Raw genomic sequence first — 13,678 nt, forward strand, 5'->3', positions numbered from 1 at the left:
TTAGTTATAATTATATTAAAAAAAGAAAAGCCACACTATTAGTTTCATTTTATATTTAATTATTAGCTTTTCATCACCTCACAAATCCTGCAGTTCTTTGAGGAACCCAAGTTTGGGAAACTTGGCAAAATGTTTAATGATGCTTATGACAAAGAATATATACAGCATGTACACACACACACACACACACCCACCCACAGTCGCAATACATTATCTAATAATTATGATACAAGGGATTACATTACTAATTTCCATTATGTCATAAATTTGTGCCTCAATTGATTTAAAAAATGTGATTTATTTTTATTTTTATATAATATCCCAACGTGTACTATATTGGATGATCCTTAAATTATTTTGAATCTGATTATTATGTAAGTATGTGACTTAAATGATTTTCTAAATCCTCTAAATGGTCAAATCTATTTAATTGTAGTAAGTAAAAGGGCGAACAAAAACAGGTCATGATAATCTTTAATTATCTTTATAAAGTAAACATAAGCGCTTTTATTTTAATATTTCAAGCTTAGCATTTACTAGACTGAAACAACTTGGGTTTACTTGATTATCCACACACTGTGTTTTAGCGAAATCCTGTTAACATGTACGATACAAAACTAAGCATTGTAGTGGCTTCACAGATTTAACAACGGAGTCGAGTTTTGCTTATATTTTCAGACATTTAGTAGTATTTGTTTGAGTGTAGTTACATCTACTGATCTATAGATGTTCTCTATTGCAGAACCTGATTTTACCAAGTGAGACTTGTTCCTGGGACAACATTGTGATTAACCAATCAGATTTGAAGAACCAGTTTATAGATTTTGTGAAGTTTATGTTAAAAATCACTGTTTGGTGCTTGTACATCATATATATATATATTAATCTACATATAATCATTTCATTCATTTATCTGATTTTAGGGATTACTGGTTAAGGTTAGGTTTAGGTGTAGGGATATGGTCAAGAATACATTTTTGGAGGAAAATGTTGTTCCAGGGTCAACAAAATATGTTGACCTAGGAACACATCTAACTCAGCAAAATCAGGATGTGCTTCTCTATGATAGATCAGTGGTTACACCACTAGATGTCGCTAGTGTTCCCCGCTGAATTCTTCCGAGCACCGGACACAGACTGATAATGAGAGGAATATGATGGGTGGCTTATATCATACACTATATGACCGAAAGTATGTGCACAGACGCCCACTTCTAATTAACGTGTTATTTCAGCAATTTCAGCGAAGATAAATCTATACAATATATATATATAAATCTTAAACACAAGATGATGTCATGTAATATGTTGTAGTGAAAACTGGCACAATTATAATGCACTAAATCTCTTCAAATAAATCTGACATTTACCAGTATCTGTTAAACCAGTTATTTAAAAAGTAACATCGTCATGCACAAATTGTGAGGGAGCTTAAATACTTTTTATTGATTAGCCCTTAAGATAAATACATATACCAGGTAAAATTACAATACCAGAGAAATGTGCATAGCACTTCAATTCCATCTACAGTAACACATTTTTCACATTTCATAAGAGATGGATGAAAAGAGTTGAGCACAGAATACAGTAACAGAAAAACAATTGTTCTTCAAAACACAATACAATTACAGTCCCCAAAGGGAAAAGACAGCTTTGTAAGGTACAGTGAATTCAGACATGTAAATTAAAGTTTATGCACATACACAGATACATAAGGATCCATTTTGATCTATCCATCTATACATTTTGGGTTTATCATTTTATTCAAATTGGCTGTCAGTATAACTATATTTATACAATGGTTATATTATCCGATTTTATACATGCCAAAACAGACATACTAACAGAACATGAATATCAACACTTACATCTACTACTAATAATGAAGTTGCTTAAGGCATAAAAATGCAGTGTATGATCTGCAAATCTAATATACATGAGACATTTAAATTAATGTTGTATATACAAAGCACTGTATATATATATATATATATATATATATATATATATATATATATATATATATAAGAAAAAGAAACCTCAAGTGCTACTCATGTGCTAAACAGAGAGATGTTGCATAAATGTTGAGAGAAAAGGAATGCTTGTTACTTCTTCTGCATTGTGTCTGTCACTCAATGACTCTCTCTCTTCCATCAGTTGCCTTCATCTGTTGTTCAGGACTTGATCTCGACCACTTTAATGAATGGCATAGACTTGTTTCTAGGGCTTGCTGGCGTCAGAGGTTTGCTAGAATACAAAATGTTAGACACTTAAAATAATCAAATATCTTGTCCAGAATGTTTTTATGCTTTTGCTAAATTTTTTGGAGCTTGATAGACATGGTGAAACACAACATGGTTTTAAGAGGTTGTATAAATGAGGGGATATATAATAAGTATATATTATAAGAAAGAAATACCTGTAGACAACTTTGGACCCCGTGTCTGAGTTATATGGATTAGACACTTGGTTGCCCAAATAATACTCCATCCGGTCATGAAACTCTCGATTCTGCAGGACACATTTGACAGGTTACAGTCACACAGTGAACAGCAGAGAAGAATAAAGCGTCTCTTTGAGATCACTCAGACTCTGACCTCAGCTTCGAGGAAAGCCACCCTCTCTTTGAGGTCGCCGATTACCCGGTCTCTTTGCTCCATTATGGTTCGGGAATTCTGCACCTGTTAACATATTTGGACATATGAATTAATAAATGCAAGCACTTTTTTTGCCCTCAAAATGATTTTAAGGTTTGAAATAAAGTTTAAATAAAATTTGAACAACCTACAGAAAAATTAAACAGCTAGATTTGCATAATGCTTGGCTTGCATTTGTGATTTAAGTGTTCATGGAAGAAGTTATTATGTGTAACATGAGATCTAAAGTGCATCGAGGGTGAGCAGCAGGGAAATAATGTCATCTTTTATTTACGACTGAGGTTGAGTTTCATCTCTCAACAAACGTTCTATCTAATGCACAATTATCTATCTTAGTGATGCTTTCTAGAATTTTTCTATAAATCTAAAATGTAAATATTTAAAAAATATGTTTTAAATACAATTACATTTTAAAAATATTTAATAATATTAATCATAATTTAAAAAGTACCATCTGTGATGTTTTACAGCAGAATGGTGATATGAGATTTAAATATATATATTTAATAAATGAAGTAGTAAATCAAATTAGTTTTTAAATTATACTAATATATAACTTAATTTTCTCAAATAAAAATTAATTAATTTGAATTTATTTAATCTCACTTAATTTTATTAAATTAATTGAAAAATAACTTCTTTAATTTCACTTTTTCAAATTACATTAAAATATTATATAACTTTATTAATAAATCAAAAAGTATTGTTTCAATTATGATTGATACATTTATACATAGCCTCTCCCCTCCCACCACTTTTTCCATTTTTCATGATCCAATCATGTCCCGCCCTACATTTTTTAATCACTGAATATAAATAAAAATCATCACGTTACATATATAAAATGGTTTGCAAATGTCATTTAGCGATTTGTCTCTGTGATTGGGTGTTTCTCCAAATATCCTGTGCAGTAATTATTACCTGTTCGATCATGTTCCTGACTTTCCTCTGTTGACTTTTGAGCATGTCATCTAAGTTGTGGTTCTTATCCTTCAGAGTTGCCAGCTCCTTTTTCAGTTGTTCAGACCTGCAGTGCAGAAAACCTGTATGTTACACGTGTACACACACACAAATGACACTTGCATGCAACACAGAAACAACTGCATTAGCAACATAGAGGGTGAGTCTACTTCTAACAATCAAGAATGAGTCAAAGTCGAATTCCATGTGAGAGGCGTGACTTTGAAAGATGAGTTTGTATGGCAGCACAATGCAACTTAATAGAGTTGTAATTAGGCCAACTTATTGTGTACTAAATAGCAGGTTGAAAATAATTAAACAAGCCAAGGAAACAATGCATTATGTATGGCTTACTAAATTGCAGGTGGAAAATTTTTAATGTAGCCAAGGAAACAGCTAAACATATAAGAACAATGCATTTTTGTAAATTGGGCAAGCAAAAAAGAGGCCTGACCTGTCCTCACTATCGGTTTTCTTCAGTCCTCGCAGTTTCTCAAGTTCAGCCTCATTAGCAGCCAACTTTTCTCGTAGTGTGGCATTTTCCAGCTCCAAACCACGCATGAGCTTCTGCATCTCTTCCACTTTTTTGCCCTGCTCCTCTGCCTTGGTTTCTGCCTTCTGTACGCGAGAGTTATGCTCCTCTAGAAACCGCTGCTGATATTCAAGGTTTTCTGCCTGAGGAAAGTTTCAAAAACTAAGATGCTCAGACACATTATATCAAAATTACATTCATTTTCCTGGTATTTTTTAGTGACGTTTCTGACCTGTAATCTCTCTTTCTCCTCCTGGTGTCTCCTCTCCATCTCTTGCAGACGAGAGTACAGATGTTTAGTGACTTCTCTCAAGGCTAAAGTGCTTTCATCATCCTCCTGGCTCTGTACAAACATTAGAAAACATTAAAACTGCTCCAATATTTAATACATTTCTTTTGCATTCCTAAACCTTAAAAAAAAAAAAAAAAATCTACCTTGCTTTTACAGTAAAAAGCAAGATAATATGTATTTTTGGACACTCCATGATAATTTTGAACATATTCTCTTTTAATATATTTGTTATATGGTAAATTTGTATATTCTTTCAAGTCTTACTCAAGCTCATAGAGAATGAAAGTTACTGTTATTTTAAGAAATGAAAAATATACTGTGTTCAAATGGGATGAGCTGTATTTATTCAGTGCATTTCATATGTTCTTTTAGCATATTCTATAATTGGTACATTTAAAAAGAACAGTTTTTAGAATTATTTAAATAACTGTAATAGATTTATAAAAAAAATCTTTCCATGATAGATTTTCATATAAATCATAGTAGTGTTCAAATCTGGATCTGGGACAATGGTCAAATTATTTAATTTATAAAAAAAATTCTGGCATTCTGAAAAGTTTAAATGTTTTTAACTCGATGCGGTGCGGACGCGGCTGGAAAAAACGAGCACGTCGTCGCTACTGTTATGAGCGCGCATACCGCGCTCCTACATTGGAAATAACGAAATTGAGCGCGCAAAAGACGCAATATGTGAACGTCCCCTTAAAAAGAAGCAAAAACTACTTGGTTTAAATGTGTGGAGGTTTATAAAAAAAACTATAAAATATTAAAAGTTTAATAGTAATCTCTTTAACAGAAATCTAAAATAACTATTATTATTTAAGAAGTAAAAATAAACTTTGTGTGCACGGGAGGCGCTGTAGGGGTGTAGTTGAAGGCTTGTTTACTGAGCAGCCACAAGTTTGGCAATTGCTGCTCCCAAGGGCATCATGTCATGGGTGTGACTTTTCACAGGCAGAAGCCAAAGGTTAATATGCATACGCTCCCAGATCTCAGCACATGCAACTTAGCACATTACCATGAAAATAAGAAATAACATATCTGTAGTAATGTTTTCTGGCCAAATTATTTACTTTTTGTCCATTATCGTCTGTACAAGAGAACAGGACTCCCATTTTCAGGCCATTTACAAACAGGGACGTTTTTGAGATTGAAATACCCTTAATGGAGGAATACTCACAATACGGCATTCAAACAACTGAAAGCTGATACAGCGAGTGGACTGAATGCTTTCGCTCTCTTTCTACGGGAGTGTCTCTGTTTGTTTGTGTTTGTGAGTAGCGTATACATTCTTGCTATTTAGGTGTGTGTTCATAATGGCGCAATGTATGACAAATAGTTTACCGGATGTTTAGAGTGAGAGCCGTTCACAAGTCCATTGGAGCCATTGGTTTTGCTGACGAGTACGTCAACTTTAAAGCCATTGGAGGGAATCTAGAGGACAAGATGAGACAGCTTAGAGAAATAAGTTGAAGTAGTATGTAAAGCACTCCAAGTTAATGGGAAAAATACAAGCAACTGAGGAAATAACTGACACTTACTTAAAAAATAATTAATAGTGTGTATAACAGTATATTGATTTAGTGAAATTCAGCTGACCAGGTGACAATATAGTACCTTATTATTATTGTTTTGCCTGGCTGCCATTTGCTCTCGCAGAGTCTTCAGACAGTATCTCACCTGACCACAAACACAACACAGATTATAAACTCACACAAATAGCACACATTTTTCACGGTTAATGAGTGGGTGGTAAAAACACTGACCTCTTGCACCTGTGCGACCTCATCAGTCAACATCTTGACACGATTCTGCTTTCTCTTCACAGCTGATCCTCTGCTTTGTGGATTTGGTACTTCACTTACAATACCTGGTAAAACAAATAAAGGGGTCTTAACATTCATTTGTAAACGTCGCTCTGTCTAAAGTCTGCTGAGGTTTTAAAGGACTTAGATGAGTAGTGAGTAATTATTTGTTGTTTTTGAACCAACATCTCAAATGCATCACATACAACAGCATTTGGTGGTAGAAATGACCATGTAAATGAAATGAAGGGAAAAACTTTCTATATGCTTTCACTATTCCTTAATTTCTGCCTGTTCCAGCTGTAGTTTTACCAAACTGTATTTTCTTCATACAACCAAATACACATTACCATTCAATTTCGGGGTTGGAAAGATTTTTTAAAATTATTCTCTTCGGCTAACCAAACTATATTTCCTTGATTAAAATACAGTAAAAATACTAATATTGTGAATATAGTACTTTTTTCACAATATTAGTATTTTTAATGTATTTTAATCAAGGAAATATAGGTTTGGTTAGCCGAAGAGAATAACACACACACACACACACACACACATGTATGTATGTATGTATGTATGTATGTATGTATGTATGTATGTAATTTATGCCTGTGATGCTGATTTAAATAATTCAAATTTGATTCAAGAAAAAAATTCTTATTATTTTCAATGCTGAAAACGGTTATGCTGATTAATATTTTTTGCATAACATCTTAGATGAAAGTTCAAAAGAACAGCATTTATTTGAAATAAAAATCTTTATGCATGCAATGTAATGTTTTAAGATCAATTATTAAATATTGTAATGGTTTAAGATTAAATAAAATATATTTATTAAAAAAAATCTAATTAGCAGAAAATTCATTTAAATATTGGCCTACATTTAAAGTGACCTACATATAAACAAAATAAAAAACTCTTCAATAATTAATCTGGATATTCAAGTGCCTTTATATATATATATATATATATATATATATATATATATATATATATATATATATATATATATATATATATATATATATATATGTGTGTGTGTGTGTGTGTGTGTGTGTGTGTGTGTGTGTTTGTATATGGAGGAAAAAGTGTATACCTGTAAGATTTTCTTCAAAGTCTCGACAGTCTGATTCTGTAGTTGTGCAGTGAGTCCTGCAATCTTCCTGTTTATGCAGTGACTGCTGAGATATTTCTAAGTGGAAAAAAAAAGAGAAAGGAATGAGGGTGTGAAGAACAGATAATTAGAGAAAAAAAGAGATTAAGAGGGAGACAAGTTTCCAAAAGACACCGGAACAAACCGGCAATTAGACAAAATAAAAGCCCAATTATATGCATGTAATCTCCACAGCAAACAGTCCCATGTAATGAGGACAATGGGAACAATGTACAACTTTATTTCTACGGCAGCCAAAAATCATTCTTTAAGGCTTTGAGATATTGCGAAAATGAAAGATGGAGTGAAGTGAAAGCTCCAAAAAAAAAGAAAAAAAAGAAAAAAAAAATGAAAGAATTGCGGAACAACATCATATTACATAATTGAGTACTTAATCCAGCAATTTAAAGATGACGCAATCTTTTCCTGCTAAATAGCTTTCAGATTCCCTAGATTAATATGCAGACAAGAATGAGTACGGTATTAGTATAATGATTTCCCAGAAAGAGTGAAAATGCTGTCACTCTACTGAAAACCATTGACTCAACCAATGACACTAGTTTTGGGACAAGACTGCCTGTTTGTCCAGCCAATGGTAGACAGAGGGAGTGTTCGGGGAGCCTTTATGGAAACGGTCGTTATTTTTGAAAAGCTCAATACATATCAAACTGTCTCCTTTTCAAAATGCCAGAACTGATTTATGAGTCATGACAAAGCATTTACAATGGCAAACAAAGGTTTATTAATGTATTTAATCCGTGGTTTACTGCAAATAAACTTGTTTCTTATGACAATCATGTAACATCTGTTCTGTAGAATCGAGAGGAAGTGATTACACCTAACCGAGTCAACAAGTCCACGCAGGAGAACAAGAGAAAAAAGGGGTTTGATCCTCTGGGATGTGACCACAGACAGCAGAAAGAGATCCTGAATTAAAGTGAGATCACTTGTGCAGACTGCTGATTCACTCCACTTCCAGCTACACCAGATACCAGCGATGGGTGGAGGTGTGCTGGAGAGCGTCTGTGTAAACAGATGGCAAGCCTTGTATGGTGAAGGTGGAGGTGGAGGTGTAGTGGCTGTGCATGGCTTGTTCATGTTAGTATGAGCTGCCTCTGTGAATTTTATGATCCAAGAGATAAAGAACACCTTTTTGGAGATTAGCATGTAAGTGTAATGCTTACACTAGTGTGTCATCACCGTCTGGGTCACTGCGGTGTGTGTGAAATACCAGAAATGTTAAACACACAGCACGAATATAATAATACACTACAGGTCAACTAAATTATTTGCTGACCAGGTTAATATAAGCCACAACTGATACAATGACTAGCTTTTTAATGAAATGCTGTAATGCTGTTGTGGTATATTACTGATTCAAATTCATTTAAAGTGACAGTAAAGTCATTTATAGTGTTACAAATGTTTTCTATTTCAACTAAATGCTGTTTGTTTGAATCAAAATACATGATTAATAAAAAAATCCTGAAACAATAATCACAGTTTCCATAAAATAAATATTTAGCAGGACATTGATAATAATAAGAAAAGTTTCTTGAGCAGCAAATCAGTATGAGAATAATTTCTGGTGGATCATGTGACACTGAAAACTGGAGTTATGATGTTGAAAATTCAGCTTTGCATCACAGCAGTAGAATTACATTTGAATATACATTAAAATAGAAAATGGTTATTTTAATTGGTAATAATATTGGTGTTTAGGCTAATTTTTTTTATTAGATAAATGTAGACTTGGCAACAACAAATTTTACAGACCAGAAACTTTTGAACATATGTTTATTTCTGATATACATTAAAAAATGGTAAATATAATAATAATTCAATATAAATCTGTTTCTGCCCTATATTAAAATGTTATAAATAAATTAAATATAAAAAAATATATAATAACTCTTTGTTTGTTTTTGGGCTGGTAAATGAAAGATTAGAGGTTCAGATAGTACAACAGGCATTTGCTTTTTTTCTTGGGGGGGGGTCTTGAAAATTATATTTAAAATGTATTAAATTGCATATTAATTTGCTAAAATTAAATATTTACATTAATGTTTTTTTAGTTTTTTTTTACACTTATTAAAATTATTATTTCTAAAGGCACTCAAATACAAAAGACAAGCATGGCCTATGCAATTTAACATAACTTACTATAACATAGAGACCACTTATGGCTATAGAATTCTTGCAGTACTTTGCAGGTTTTTATTTATTTATTTTATGAATTGACTTATTTTGACAATGCACCTGCCTCGAATTTCCAGGACTATCATTCCTATGATATGCAAATCGGTCTGTATTCATCTGGTTTGTGCTTCTGTTATTCTTTGTGTGCCCACACATGAAAAGCAGCACACATGTGCAAATGCATAAAAGCCTTAGAAGTTGCACTGAAAAATCATCAGTCCTGGCATGTTTTATCCTCGCAGGCAGAGTAAAGAGGATGTGAGCAAGAACAGCCTTGGGGTGAATCTGCAAACTGACACGCATGGCACATAAAAACTCAAGAGTACAGCAGTTTTGAAAAAGAACACTTCAAACTTGACAGAAAAACATGCAACACAAAAGTGCATTCTGGGGAGGAAAATGTAAAGTTTTAATTGAGCACTGCCACTCCCCATGCTCCTCGCAAGCAAGACTTAATGTTCTTTTTTTGAGTGCACACACCCTCTCATTACCTTGAACATCTGTCATGCATCACTTTGCATTTGCCGTCATCACTGATTCTGAATTTGGTTAATAATTTGTATCCTAATGGTTTATTCTTCGTGCCATCAGATCGCTGTCTCAGTCCTTTGATACACAGTTACCCTCAAGGCGAGACATGAGCATGCACTTATAAACAAAACACATTAAATCCTGCCTTTGACGTCAAGCTTTAATAAATAAGGGAGAAATTGCCTTCACATGAAGAAATACCAAGCACCTATTTGCATACATAAGAAGCTTTAGGCATTTGAACAGGAATTGTTGCAATGCTGAATTGACGACCTGTATCTCTACATTCACTAACAACTCAACCATAATAAAAAGTAGCTGTTCTAACAGTTCGTAACTTTCAAACAGACTCTTTGTATTGAATCAAACCTGCCGACTTCATTCCACCACAGCCTGTACAGTAGCCTCCACAGCAGTCCGGAGGTGTCCCATTACATAAGACAGGACACGGAGATGAGAAATATGGGAAAAAAGCCCTGCAGTTTGCTTTGGAAAACCTGATATGCCGAACACATGAGCATGTTCTGACCAGGCTGGGGTATAATAAAGCTTGTTTACTGTAAATGCATGGACACTTCAAGTGATAAAGAACTATAAACAACTTATGTGAACTCAAGGTCAGGTATACATGCATTCAAAATACTTAACAAATATTCAATAATGTATGTTTGTCTGAAACTTATGAATGCTGCAAAAAAATTTAAGAGATCAAATATGAAGCCACTTGATTATTATTTTTATTCCTTTTCATCTGTTCTATGTGTGCTGCTGATTCTGTTTTATGTGTTGCTTCAAGTTCTGATCCTGTGGAATTTGCTAGAAGCGTACATGCACTTTCTGTTCACTTTTGTACAAGCATGTCTGGCACATCAGCTTGCACGAGTTAGCAGTTAACAGAACAGAAACAGATGGATGGTACTAAAAACTGTGGCTTCCCAAAATCTGGGAATTTAATAAATAAATAAATAAATATATGTTTTATTATTTAAGGAAAAGGTTAAGTAAAAAAAAAAAAAAAAGATTCTGCAGTTTCACTCATATTGATTAATTAATTTGTAATTATTATTTTTAATAAGAAAATGCAAAAATTTAAGTCCTTTGCAACCCCCTGTATGAACTGAATTGATGAATCATAAGTGAACAGAAGTAGAAGGAATAATTAAAGATTTAACTTCCAAAATTCATTTAGTAAACATGAACTGACACACACATACACACACATCCATAAACCCTTCAGGTGCACATCCATAAAAATAAAAAAAAATGTAAAAAATCTGTGATATCTGCTCATCTCAGTGAAAAACCCAGCAGCAATCTTCTGTAATTAATACAGTCAGCCCATTAAAATGTGTACTTATGCGTCATCTCATGCTAATGCACAGCCTCTTCTCATGCAATTTTATTAACCAAACTTATGCAAAAACTTGTTCAGCCTTTGTTCAGTCAGAATGCTGATGTAAAACTGTAATGAGAAACTTTTTTATCAATTGGCATGAATCCAAAAACAACAAAAGCTGATCGTTTAAGTGGAAATAAAAATGACAGTGTACATTTGGATCCTTGGAGGTTTCTGTCAACACATGCATGTGGCTAACAAGTAAGGTTTTGTATAGCTTAATCCTTTTTATGATTTACATATTTCCAAAGGATCAAAGGCTTTGCATATCAGTATGAAGAAAAGATACAAAAATGCAAATCAAAATTGTCAAGTCATGTTTTTTTTCTACTATTATACTCACAACAAAGCCCCAAAAGCTTGGAACATCATGAGGGTGAGTATACGATGACAATGCTTATTTGTTTGTTTGAAATCTCTTTTTAAACTTGCAAAAATTCCACATATGTGATATATTTATATAAAGAGATTCTTCTTGCTTGTGAATTTGTGTTGACATGAAGGCGACTGCTAGATTTCACACACACACACACACACACACACACACACACACACACACACACACACACACACACGTATCTCATTCTGAAAGGCCATCTGACACACATCAAAGACGTAAAAAGGTGTTCAAATCCATAAGTGAGGTTACCAGCTACCTCATTTATCCTTTTTATCAAAAGAAATGACCTCATCTTGCCTCCCAGAGCCACTGTACATAGTTTGTGCCAAGACATGAGCTAAACTCAATGAGTCAGCAAAGTACATGAATTAGATAATACTGGTCAGACTGGGTCAAATCAGCCACCCCCGACTGTTTTCATTTAGAAATGATGCATCAGTTTTGGTGCTCTTGACAACAATCTGAAGAATTTGCCAGAAGCAAATCTTCTTGTGAAATTCACATTGTTTTAAATATATTTTGCATACAGGCTTTATGGTCTTTAACCTTTAAGCAAATATTTTATTACATAATCATAAATTGCTATAATAATAGTCAAACTCGATGTGTTTGAAACGGTTGCCATTAAGAGTTTATATTTCCACAGAGATATGAAATTACACCAGTGCCAGCTAATGGGCATAGAGAGAGATAAACGAATGAGTCGGCTTATTACATTTTCCATAGAGAGGAGATGAGCAAATAGATGGTATCTGATAAGATATATAATCATATAAACTATTATCACCAAACCATGTCATGCTGGTCAGTCATAAAGTTTCAGGACTTTAAAAATCACAAAAATATAACCATTGAACATAGCCTAAAGTATACACCAAACACAACAGCAGACTAAGAATATAATTACATGGGAACTTTTGTTTTTTCTGTCCTGGTACAACTAACACTTATTGGTTAGGACGGGACACAGGCCAGCCTCAAACATTTTTGTGACATTCTTAAAGTGTAATGTTGAATGCTAAAACAATAAAAAACTTTAACCCAGGAATAGTTTAACCCAAGAACAAACTATCACGACACACTCTCACGCATGAAAAGTAACAAACATCGGAATTTCCCAACTGAATAACAAAGTAATACATCTTAACATTTAGTTAAAATATTTAAATATGTAGTTTATCATTAATACTACTGCTACTACAGAAATTAATACGAACAAAAGGCGTTCCAGCTTACCTTGCTGAAGACACAAGCAGTCTCTCTGCTCTGTTCTTGCTGCATGTGTTTTTCTGGTGACTCATTTAGTGAGAAGGCTGAGTTTTGCCAGAGAAGGCGAGAAGGCAGGGGTGAGTCTCCCGCGGTCCAGCCCTGATGCCCCGGATGCCGTCGCTCGACAGCGCTCCCTACAGGACTGCTGCAGCACGTACAGCACGAAACAACAGATTTTTCTCTAAATAAATTGGTGAGGTAGTATCAGAACAATTAAAAACAGTAATGCACATAATAAAGACGTGGTTACTCTACGTAACTAATTAATTTAGTCATTTTGCTCAATCGTCGTTAACATAAATTAATTTGATGAATGAACTGTAATACTTTCACACTGACATGATAACAGCAGTCATGTGCAGAATAATAAAAAAGCTCATTTTAAACGGTGAAAAGTGAAATAGAGACCTGCATAGGTATAACTGTACATGATACAAATACTGTATACTTCATTAATGCTTTCCATATTGAAATAGTTTTATAGG

At 33.7% G+C, this 13,678-nt stretch overlaps 1 protein-coding gene across 1 annotated transcript; it reads right to left on the minus strand.

Annotated features, from left to right (window-relative positions):
* Window positions 1-1,418: 1,418 nt before the first annotated feature.
* Window positions 1,419-13,325, minus strand: tuft1b (tuftelin 1b). The gene is made up of 11 exons (XM_052583586.1): window positions 13,161-13,325; window positions 7,342-7,437; window positions 6,207-6,310; window positions 6,058-6,120; window positions 5,785-5,874; window positions 4,381-4,491; window positions 4,071-4,291; window positions 3,578-3,683; window positions 2,597-2,680; window positions 2,419-2,510; window positions 1,419-2,246 (listed from the first exon to the last, which is right to left on the minus strand). Exons 3-11 carry the CDS (start codon window positions 6,237-6,239, stop codon window positions 2,174-2,176), a joined length of 873 nt encoding a protein of 290 aa, XP_052439546.1. The 5' UTR covers window positions 6,240-6,310; window positions 7,342-7,437; window positions 13,161-13,325; the 3' UTR covers window positions 1,419-2,173.
* Between the last annotated feature and the right edge of the window lie 353 nt (window positions 13,326-13,678).

Source organism: Carassius gibelio, chromosome B19 (assembly GCF_023724105.1).
Source record: "Carassius gibelio isolate Cgi1373 ecotype wild population from Czech Republic chromosome B19, carGib1.2-hapl.c, whole genome shotgun sequence".
Lineage (NCBI taxonomy): Eukaryota > Metazoa > Chordata > Actinopteri > Cypriniformes > Cyprinidae > Carassius > Carassius gibelio.